Raw genomic sequence first — 12348 nt, forward strand, 5'->3', positions numbered from 1 at the left:
TGTTATTTGCAGCCAGAAGTATCCTGATATTCTACCATAAGGTATGTCTATAATAAAGATCAAAGAACAAAAGCAGCAGTCCCCCATCCGATCTCTCCAGCCTACCTCTTCTCTAGAGGGAATCCCTTTCAACTTGTTTAGCCTTTTTTGGCAAGCAATGTACTTACACGCTTCTAATGTGCTTACAGTGCTATTGTCTTGATTTATCCACAGAAAGACTGTTGACTTTCTACTATGGGAGAGGAAAACCAAACATGTGCATACCTTTTACACTTCTCTTCCCTGCTCCCAATAGTTTTACAACTTTCGATTAAATCAATATTGTGCTTACATCATTATGACTACATAAATATTATTCACCAGTGAAGGGTTAAATAGTGTACTGATCGCATTTCTTTTCTTATACATTTTTTTTACCCCCACTCTTGTTCATATACATGGCTTTCTGAGTGCATGTTATTAGTTCTTAAACTCTCCAACAGATGTGTAATATCCTTTGGAAGTGATTTTTTCTTTCCCATTAAAATCTCTTTTCTACTCTTTCTCTCTTCCCTAATTTTGTAGTTCTAAAAGGTATAGAGTGATTGTTTAAGAGTTCATTTCTCTGATTACTAAGGAGTTTGGCCACCTTTTTAAGTCCTTCCAAAATTTGCCTTTTCATAGTCTTTTTTCTTTATTTAAATTCAATTAGCCAACACATTGTACATCATTAGTTTCAGATGTAATTTCAACAATTCATCAGTTGCATATTGCCTTTTCATAGTCTTTGCTCATTTTTCCATTGGCATTGTTTTCCATTATGGATTTGCAGGTCCTTCTATAGTCTAATTTAACCACTTTTTGATTTAAAATATATTTTCTCGCACTCTGTTTTTTGACTATAGATTTTTGGGGACCAGAAATACTTAATTTTGATATAAAATTTCTTTTGTTTTTCTTTATACTTCATACATTTGAAGTTTATTTATTTATTTATTTATTTATTTGACAGAGAGAGAGACAGCGAGAGAGGGAACACAAGCAGGGGGAGTGGGAGAGGGAGAAGCAGGCTTCCCGTGGAGCAGGGAGCCCAATGCGGAGCTCGATCCCGGGACCCTGGGATCATGACCTGAGCCGAAGACAGACGCTTAACGACTAAGCCATCCAGGTGCCCCCATACTTTTGGAGTTTAAGAAGTCATTTCCACTTGTAGGTCACAGATATTTTCCCATACTTCCTTGTATTAAATTTATAGTTTTCATCTTTTATCACTTAAGTCTACCATTTAAGGAATCTAGTTTCTTTTTTAAAAAAAAGATTTTATTTAGGGCACCTGGGTGGCTCAGTTGGTTAAGCGACTGCCTTCAGCTCAGGTCATGATCCTGGAGCCCTGGGAACGAGTCCCACATCGGGCTCCCTGCTCAGCAGGGGGGTCTGCTTCTCCCTCTGATCCTCTTTCCTCTCGTGCTCTCTGTCTCTCATTCTCTCTCAAATAAATAAATAAAATCTTTAGATTTTATTTATTTATTTGAGAGAGAGAGAGAACACAAGCAGGGGGAGCGGCAGAGGGAGAAGCAGGCTCCCCCCACAGCAGGGGGAGCCGGATGCCAACCTTGATCCCAGGACCCTGGGATCATGACCCGAGCCGAAGGCAGACACTTAACCAACTTAGCCACCCAGGTGCCCCACATCTTCTGTCTTTATCGGAATTTTAAAGTTTCTCCAAATAGTTCTTGAGTATTCTTCTTAATTCCTTGATACTTTTTAAATTTCCTGCTATCGTAAAATGATATACTTGAGATTTTCGTAGGCTGACCTTGTTCTGGCAGCTTTGCTGAATCTCTTATTAGCTGAAAGAGTTGAAAAGGTAAGTCTAGGTATATATCTAGGTATGTATCATTTGCATATTGGGTTTTCTAGGTATATATCATTTGCAAAGGAGTTTTTCCCCCTCTCTTCCAATCCTTACATGTTATCATACTTTTTCTTTCCTTATAGTATTGGCCAGAATTCATACTATTGTGATAAGCTTCCTCATTGAACCTTGGTCTTAAAAGGAATGTATTTAATCTAACACTTCTCCAAAAAGAATAATGTCTACTCGAGATTTTGATATATTAACTTTAACCAAGTTAAAAAATTATTCTATCATTAGCATGTTTATATTTTTCATAAATAGGTGTGAAACCCTACTGTGTTTTTATCAATTAAGATAATCATGATTTTTTTTGTTTTGTCCATTACTGTGATAGATTTTTTTTTTTAAAGATTTTATTTATTTGACAGAGAGAGATAGCGAGAGCAGGAACACAAGCAGGGGGAGCGGGAGGGGGAGAAGTAGGCTCCCTATTGAGCAGGGAGCCCGATGCGGGGCTCGATCCCAGGACGCTGGGACCATGACCTGAGCCGAAGGCAGACGCTTAACGACTGAGCCACCCAGGCGCCCAATAGATTTTTTTTTTAAGATTTTACTTATTTATTTGAGAGAGAGCACAAGAGCACAAGTGGGGGGAGGGGGAGAAGGAGAGGGAGAAGCAGGCTCCTGGATGAGCAGGGAGCCTGAGGCAGGACTCCATCCCAGGACCCCCGACATCATGACCTGAGCTGAAGGCAGATGCTTAACCCACTGAGCGACCCAGGCGCCCCTGTGATAGATTTTCTTTTTTTCTTAAAACAATTTTTTTTATTATGTTCAGTTAGCCACTGTATAGTGGTACATCATTAGTTTTTGATGTAGTGTTCAACGATTCATCAGTTACACGTAACACCCATTGCTCACCACATGTGCCCTCTTTAATACCCATCACCCTGCTATCTCTTCCCCCATCCTGTGATAGATTTTCTGATGTTGCATCATCCTGAGATAAACCTTTGTTGGTCATATTTTTTAAAAATACACCATTGGATTTGGTTAGCTATTTTTAACAGTGAATATATATTCATAAACAAATGGACTTCACTTTTTTCTTCATTTTCATCTGGTTTTGGAATTAAGGTTATATTAAACTTAAATTCCATTTTGTCAAGGAGTGCCTGGGTGGCTCAGTTGGTTAAGCATCTGCCTTCAGCTCGGGTCATGATCCCAGGGTCCTGGGACTGAGCTCCAGGTCAGGCTCCCTGCTCAGCAGAGAGTCTGCTTCTCCCTCTGCCCCTGACCCCACTTGTGCTCTCTCTCTCAAATAAATAAATAAAATCTTAAAAAAAAAAACCAATTCCACCCTGGTTTTTTGGTTCATATTTGTCTGGTATATATATTTTTTGGTAATAACTTCATTTGGGTAAAATTCATATGCAATTCATTCATTTAAAGTGTACAATACAAAAGAAATAAAGTGTACAATACAATGGTTTTTTTTTTTTTAAGATTTTATTTATTTGACAGAGAGGGACACAGTGAGAGAGGAAACACAAGCAGGGGGAGTGGGAGAGGGAGAAGCAGACTTCCTGCAGAGCAGGGAGCCCGATGCAGGGCTCGATCCCAGGACCCTGGGATCATGACCTGAGCCGAAGGCAGACGCTTAATGACTGAGCCACCCAGGCGCCCCACAGTGGTTTTTATTATATTCAGAGTTGCGCAACTATAATCACCATCAGTTTGCATCACACCCTCCCCCCCCAAACATCCACCAACCCTCCCATTTTCCCCCCACCTCCCAGCCCTAGGTAACCACGAATATATGTTCTTTTGTTGGTGTTCTTCTTCTTTATAGACGTGACTATTCCGGACTTTTGATGTACATGGGATCATCCAATTTGGTCTTTTGTGGCTATTTTTACTTAGCATGTTTTCAAGATTCATCTGAGTTGTAGCATGTATTAGCACTTCTTTTCTTTTTATGGCTGAATAATATTCTATTTATGGATATACCATAATTTACCCCTCCATCAATTGATGGTTATTTGGATTATTTCCACCTTTGGCTATTATGAATGATGCTATTATGAGCACTCATGTACAAGTTCTTGTGTGGACTTATGCTTTCAATTCTCTTCAGCATATACCTAATTTGGAACGGCTGGATCAAATAGCACTATTAAGGAATGGCCAGACTGTAGCTATACTATTTTACATTCCTAACAGCAGAGCAGTGTATGAAACTTTCAATTTCTCCATAAGCTCACCAACATTTTTTTGATTATAGCCATCCCAGTGGGTGTGAAGTGGTATCTCGTTGTGGTTTTGGTTTGCATTTTCCTCATGACTGATAATGTTAAGCATCTTTTTGTGTGTGTTTACTAACCATTTCTGTATCTTCTTTGGAGAAATGTCTATTCAGATCCTTGATCATTTCAAAAATTGCTTTCTCTTATTATTGAGTGGTAACATTTTAAAAATATGTTTTGAATGCAAGTTCTTACCTATTATTTGCAAATATTTTCTCCCATTCTGTGGGTTGGTATACCTTTCCTCATCCTTTACTTTTTTTTAACCTAGGTCTTTAAGTGAATTTACTTATTTTTAATTGTTTTTTTTTTAAGATTTTTTTTATTTGTCAGAGAGAGAAAAAGAGCGAGCAAGCACAAGCAGGGGGAGCGGCAGGCAGAGGGAGAAGCAGGCTCCCCGCTGAGCAGGAGGCCCAATGTGGGACTTGATCCCAGGACCCTGGGATCATGACCCAAGCCGAAGGCAGATGCTTAACCAACTGAGCCATCCAGGCATCCCTATTTTTAATCTTTTAAAAACTTGTCTTTTTAAATGATTTTTAATAGGAGGGTCTCTTTTAATTGGTGGGTTTAAGGCACTTATTCTATTTTCCACATGGTCAGATGCATTGGGAAACCTGTCAAGTTCACTTTTCTCCCTGGACATCTCCCTCCTGATAGCTCATCCTCTTGTTCCAACCTGGATTGAATACTGTGGGCCTGCTGCAAAGCTGTCATCCTGCCACTGCGCTGGGTTGGTGCCCCGATTCCTGGTATCCCTTGTCTTCCTTGATTTACTCCTTTATTCTTTGTAGCGTACATCCTCTAGTATCCTTTTTCAAAAGCTGCATAGAAAGTAAAGTTTTAAACCTCACATGTGAGGGCAATTTGACCTATAGAATTAAAGATTGAAAAGCAATTATCTCCTAAAATCCAAATTTTTAAATTCCTTAGTGGCCAATGAGTGTGGTTAGCAATGGATATTCTGTTAGGGAAATAAATTTGGTTCCTGAGTTTCAGAGAGCAAGGAAAAAATGTTCACTGAGCAAGGGATGTCTCAAAAAATTTATTGCCATCTATTTGCTTCGTGAGTTTGGAGAGCTTAAGTTCAGATAGCAGGAAATTGTCCTCAGAAGTTGGAACTTTGATTCACCATTTTGTGTCATCCAGATTTACTAATGAAGAGTCTAATTCACATGTTATCCTTGTACCTAAGTGATTGCTTCCCCCCCGCCTTCCTTTGGAAATTTTTAAAATTTTCTCTTTGTTCTTGGAGTTCTGACACTTCAGAGTACTATGCCTTGGTGTGGGTCTTTTTCATTTATTATACTTGACACTCTGTTGGGCCTTTCAATCTGAAGACTGGAGTTCTGGGGATAGCCTCTAATGGTATTTCATTACAACTCCAAACTTTACATTTTTTTTCACATTGTAAAAACTGATAATCTGATATTAGACCCCTATATTTATCTTCTGTGGCTTTAATTTTTTCTCTCACTCTCTTTGAGGTCTACTTTCAAAGGTATTTTCTCACCTGCATCTTCCAACTCTATTAATTACTTTTGGGGGGGGCAGGAGGAGGGAGAGAAGGGCAGAAGGGGCAGAGGGAGAGGGAGAGAAAGAACGCTCAGCAGGGAGCCCGACACAGGGCTTGATCTCACAACCCTGAGATCATGCCCTAGCCGAAATCAAGAGTCTGACACCCAACCTACCGAGCCACCTGGGTGCCCTCTATTAATTACTTTTAAAGGTTTTTTTTTTTTTTTAATGTATTCATTCGAGACACAGAGATATATATATAGAGAGAGAGAATATGAGCAGGGGGAGAAGCAGAGGGAGGGGGAGAAGCAGGCCCCCCGCTGAGCAGGGAGCCCAATGCGGGACTCGATCCCAGGACTCTGGGATCATAACCTGAGCCAAAGGCAGACACTTAACCATCTGAGCCACCCAGGCGCCCCCATTAATTACTTTTAAATTTTAAATATTTTTGAAAGTTTTACTGTTTTGGTAACTGTCTCATTTCCTGTTGTTTTATAAATGCAATGTCTCCAAGTCTTTTTATACAGCTTTTCTACTTACATAGTCAGCATTATCTCATATCCTAAGTATCTTAAAAACATGGTTTTTCATTTTTACATAGTGCTCCATCAAAAGATCAAAATGTACCAAAGATTTTAAGCAGCATGAGACATTATCAAATCTGTTTTCTACGTTCAGCCTAGAAATAGTGGGAAGAATGAATTGGAGCAGATTAGAGCCAGGGTCTGTAATCTAGGAGAGAAATGATGAAAATCTTATCTAAGGCACTAGTGGGGGGTAAAGGCAAAGGAACAGCAGACAGATTCTAGGAGGTGGAGTGGCACAGGACTTGGTGATTGACTAAATAGGAGAAAAGAAAAAAATCCAGAATTAACCTCAGGTTCATGATTTGAACAACAGCAAGAACAGGTGAATCTTTTCAAATAAGAATTACGTATTTTGAGGGGCACTTGGGTGGCTCAGTTGGTTAAGCCTCTAACTGGAGTTTGGCTCAGGTCATGATCTCAGGGTCATGAGATCAAGCCCCGCCTCGGGCTCCCCGCTCAGTATTAAGTCTGCTAGAGATTCTCTCCTTCTCCCTCTGCCCCTCCTGTTCATGTTCTCTCTCTCTAAAATAAATAAATAAATATTTAAAAAAAAGAGAGAATTCTTTATTTTGAGTATGTTTAACAGTGACTTAACTATTATTCCCTCTCAAGTGAGTGAAGCTAGATCATACCTACATGTAAGTTGCATTGTGCTGTAGAATACTATTTCCCCCTAGTGCTATGGTCTCAGAGATAAGTCATTAACATTTAAAGAGAAATGTAAAAGGTTCTAAAGTAATGTTTGTATTTTTCATGACAATATTTTTAGTTCAAAAGATAAAAATGTTTTACAGTATCTTTATATATTCTTATCTATAAGAAGATATTTTTATTTGTAATTAAACATAAGAAAACATACCAAACCTTTAGAGTGACCAACTTTTTTAAAAAAGATTTTATTTATTTATTTGAGAGAAAGAGAGAGAGAGAGCACATGCGGGAGTTGGGAAGGTGCAGGAGAGGGACAAGCAGACTCTGCTCTGAGCATGGAGCATTGCGGAGCTCAGTCTCACAACCCTGAGATCACAACTTTGAGACAAAATCGAGAGTCAGATGCTTAACCGACTGAGCCACCAGGCACCCCAAGTGACCAACTTTTTCAGTAAGATTCTCTGGAGGGGTGCCTGGGTGGCTCAGTCGTTAAGTGTCTGCCTTCGGCTCAGGTTATGATCCCAGGGTCCTGGGATCGAGCCCCACGTTGGGCTCCCTGCTCCGCGGGAAGCCTGCTTCTCCCTCTCTCACTCCCCCTGCTTGTGTTCCCTCTCTCACTGTGTCTCTCTCTGTGAAATAAATAAATAAAATCTTTAAAAAAAAGAAAAGATTCTTTGGAAAAATATTTAACAGTAAGGATGAAAAAACCGGCAGTAAACAAAAATTCAAGTTTAAAATTACGGTGTCCTTTCTCCAGCAGGACCTCCTGCATGGCCCCCCTCCCCATGGGCACCTAAGTTTAAAATTATAGATGAAACACTATGAGAGAAAATTTTATCATAAAATAGTAGAATATTTTGAAATAAAAAGTCATTCTGCTATTATACTTTTGTTTTTGTATATTCCCTTTGAATCTCAAGATCCCTTTGAATTTGCAAGATAATTTCCTTTTCATCAATGAAATATCTGCTTATTTTTAACTGTTTAAAAATATAGATGCAAATAGGGGTACCTGGGTGGCACAGTCCGTTAAGCATCTGACTCTTGATCTCAGCTCAAGGTATGGTCTCAGGGTTGTGAGTTCAAGTCCCGCACATTGGGCTCCATGCTGAGCGTGGACACTACTTAAAAAAAAAAAAAAAATCTATCCAGACAGATAGATGCAAATATATACTAAATATATTTTTCTTAAATAGATGCAAATCATTTTATTTCTAAAAAACTTTAGTTCTATTTAGAATCATTAGAATATTTACATTTAAATACTCCAACATAATCTATGTGTATTAAGCAAGTGGGAGCTCCTACAGAAAACAGTCTGATTTGATTTTATAAATAATGAAGATGATTTAAAATGTAAAAAAAAAACTGAATTTAAAAAACATAGCTCAAACCACCTGATTTTTTAAAGTCACACCAGCCATCTACTTCTAAAAAGTCCTTATCAAAGCTATTTCTTTAAACCCAACATTTACTAACTCAACAGATGGGTTTTAAAAATGAGGAATGTAATTTTACTTTCAACTCACTGATTATATACTCAACTGGCAGCTTTAAAAAAAATAATTTTAGAATACATGAAGACCTGAATTAAACCATTTTCAACATTTTTCCAGGATTGTTTGCTAACTGGCTTGTTTTTACATATGAGCTTTAAACATATCTATCACAGGTAGTACACAAAAATAACTACTTGAAACTATAAAACCTCTCAAGTAAACTCCCAACATAACATCACTGCTTTTTCCTTCTCTTGTAAGAATCATTACTGTGAACTCGAACTCGCTGGGACACAGAGGATGCTATTTTCATGCTGTCTTTCTTTGTAAATGTCTTCCCTATTGCTCCAGGTTTCCAAAGTAACAACTGTGCGTCTTCTCCTCCGGTTAGCATAGAATCATCCTGCATATTCCAAGAGAAAGAACGGACCGTAGCAGCATGCCCTCCATGAAGGCTGGTCACGTGGATCAATCCCGATATAGTGCAGCTCATCAAGTGAATAATTCCTGTGTTTGTTCCTCCAACAACAAACAATTTGTCCATTTTTTCATGATATAGGCCACCAATTAAATAGTCCAAAATACCTTCTTTCAGATTAACTACTTCTCTGACATCCTGGATGTTCAAACATGTAATCGGTTCATCAGTATCCAGATGATTCAGATCCCACCAACAAAATCCTTCATCATGTGTCATGCAGTAAATCTGTTTATAATCCTTCCCAGACCAACCAATACAGCTTACTGATGAAACGGAGTTGCAGGTTGTAACCAGTGCATCTTCTTCATTATCAACACTAATATCGAATACATTTACCAGGCCATCAGTTGAACCCGAGACTACCATGTTGGGGTTGTTGGGATGGAAGCACACTTGAGTGACATCATCACTATGAGTCTCTGAATATGCTCCAAGTGGGTCTTTAGTAGTAGACAAATCCTGAGAATTAATTCTTGCATCCCAAAATACCAACAATGCATCATCATCCACTTTTTCTGTACCAGCACAAATGACATGATCATTACAGTTGATATCAAAACTAATAAAAATATTGGAAGGGTAACCCTGGAACAGCTGGACAGGTTTTTCACTGGCTAATCGAGCATCCCAACACTTTACAGTGCCATCGGTGCATGATGAATATACACTGTCACAAGAATTTGCAAATTTAACTCCATTGAGAAGTCCAGGATATCCACTAAATTCTCGTAGTATGTATAACCTTTCTTTATCATATATTCTGATTGATCCATTAGAACATAAAACAGCAACCAAGTTTTCTTTTTCTGCTTGTACAGCTTTTGATGTATCTATACCAAGCAAATAAGTAGGCTCTTTAGTTTCTGAGGAACGTTTAACAATGTTCAGATTAGCAAACTGTTCCTCAATCTTCTCCATGTCAGGAGTAGCATCCAAGCGTAATAAAATCTGTAATAAAAATACAAAAATTAAAATTAAACACAAAGCTTCTCCAAAGTTGTAATTAAATCAAGAACATTTTCCTGAGGACTGGCACAAAACAATAGAAATAAAATCTATTCTAATATTTTAATCTTTCCCTGCCATATAACTAAAACTTAGTCGCTTCCTTCTAATTCAATCACTCTTGAATACTGAATCTACCGTATATACCTTATGCCAGTAAGAGAATTTTAAAACATGTACATATACTGCTCAGTAGTTCCTTTTAGCTTACACCCAATTATTGGTCCTACTCATAATTCTCAGCATTAGCCAGTATCTCTACTTTGGAATCATCTTCTCCCGGCCCCAGCTGCCTGATGCAACTTTTAGAATTTAAACGTAGATGTGAATGCAGAAAAATCGTCCCCCAAAGATGTCTATGCCTTAATCCTTGGAACCTGTGAATGTTAGGTTACATGGCAAAGAAGAACTGAGGTAGCTTATCAGTTGATCTTTAAAAAAAATTTTTTTTATTATTGAAGTATAGTTGACACACAATGTTACATTAATTTCAGGTGTACAACACAGTGATTCCACAAGTCTATGTCATATTATGCTCACCACCAGTGTAGCTACCATCTGTCACCATACAGTGCTATTTCAATACCACTGACTATATTCCCTATGCTGGACTTTTTACCTCCATCATTTATTCATTCCATAACTGGAAGCCTGTATTTCCCACTCCCCTCCATCATTTTGCCCATCTCCCAGATCCCTCCCCTCCCACAGCCATCAGTTTGTTCTGTGTATTTATATCTGTATCTGCTTTTTGTTTTGTTTTTTAAATGCCACATATAAGGTAAATCAAATGGTATTTGTCTTTCTCTGTCTGACCTATTTCACTTAGCACAATACCCTCTAGGTCCATCCATGTTGTCATGAATGACAAGATCTTTCTTTTTTTTATAGCTGAGTAATATTTCTGTGTGTGTGTGTGTGTTTCTTTTTTTTTTTTTTTTAAGATTTTATTTATTTGACAGAGAGAGACACAGTGAGAGAGGGAACACAAGCAGGAGGAGTGGGAGAGGGAGAAGCAGGCTTCCCGCTGAGCAGGGAGCCCAATGCGGGGCTCGATCCCAGGACCCTGGGATCATGACCTGAGCCGAAGGCAGACGCTTAACGACTGAGCCACCCAGGCGCCCCTTTATCCATTTATTTATCAGTGGACACTTGCTTCATATATCTTGGCTATTGTAAATAATGCCGTAACAAATATAGGGGTGCATATATCTTTCTGAATGAAGTGTTTTCATTTTCTTTGGGTAAATACCCAGGAGTAGAATTACTGGATCATAAGGTATTTCTATTTTTAAAGGAACCTCCATACTATTTTCTACAATGGCTGTACCAATTTACATTCTCACCAATAGTGCATGAGGGTTCCTTTTTCTCCATAGCCTCACCAACACTTGTTATTTCTTGTCTTTTTGACTCTAGCCATTCTGACAGATGTAAGGTAGTATCTCATTGTGGTTTTGATTTGTACTTCCCTGATGATGAGCGATGTTGAGCACCTTTTCCTGTTATCTGTTTGCCATCTGTATGTCTTTTTTGCAAAACTGCCTATTCAGGTCCTCTGCCCATTTTAATTGGATTATTTTGGGTTTGTGTTGAGTTGTGCTTATCAGTTGATCTTAAAATAGGGAGATTATTCTGGATTATCTGGGTGGGTCCAATGTAATCACCATTGTTCTTAAAAGTAGGAGGAGGCAGAACACGATGAGAGTCAGAGAGAGATGTTACTATGGAAGAAAGGCACAGAAAAATATAATGTTGGTTTGGGGGAAGAAGGTCAATAAGTGGGTGGCCTGTAGGAACTGGAAAAGGCAAAGAATCGTTCCCATTTAGAGCCTCCAGTTGGAAATGCCAGCCCTGCTAATACTTTGATTTTCACCCACTAAGACCTATTTTGGACTTCTGACCCCTCAAAATTATAATAAATTTGTGTTGTTTCAAGCCATCAGGTTTGTAGTAATCTGTTACAACAACAATAGAAAACCAATACATAGGGGTTCCCAATATGAAATTCTGGAGAGGTGCTTCTCAGGCAGCAGTAACTTATAAATGGGGAGCTGGAATGTGACCCTAGGCATTCTAGCTTCAAGGACTGTGTGCTCTTTACTACCACGCTAGATTGCCTCTTTTTTTTTTTCCTTTTAAAATATTTTATTTTGGGGGCACCTGGGTGGCTCAGTTGGTTAAGCATCTGTCTTCAACTCAGGTCATGATCCCAGGGTCCTGGGATTGAGGCCCACGTCCGGCTCTCTGCTCTGCAGGGAGCCTGCTTCTCCCTCTCCTTCTGCCTGCCGCTCCCCCTGCTTGTGCTCTCTCTGTCAAATAAATAAAATCTTAAAAAATATGTATTTTATTTTTAAGTAATCTCTATACCCCATGTGGGGCTCAAACTTAGAAGATTTCTTCTTAACGGTAGGTTGTATGTAGAACAAGTTCAAGGCCAGAAAAATACGCATGCCTAGTGACT

General features: G+C 38.8%; 1 protein-coding gene across 2 annotated transcripts in view; it reads right to left on the minus strand.

Annotated features, from left to right (window-relative positions):
• Window positions 1-3338: 3338 nt before the first annotated feature.
• WDR89 (WD repeat domain 89) overlaps window positions 3339-12348 on the minus strand; it is a 55410-nt gene continuing 46400 nt past the window's right edge. For both annotated transcript variants that reach the window (XM_036067737.2, XM_078053795.1), the window contains exon 2: window positions 3339-9827. In XM_036067737.2, coding sequence (XP_035923630.2) covers window positions 8634-9827 — 1194 coding nt within the window. In that variant the 3' untranslated portion in view covers window positions 3339-8633. The remainder of the gene's footprint in view (window positions 9828-12348) is intronic.

The sequence above is a fragment of the Halichoerus grypus genome, chromosome 8, assembly GCF_964656455.1.
Source record: "Halichoerus grypus chromosome 8, mHalGry1.hap1.1, whole genome shotgun sequence".
Lineage (NCBI taxonomy): Eukaryota > Metazoa > Chordata > Mammalia > Carnivora > Phocidae > Halichoerus > Halichoerus grypus.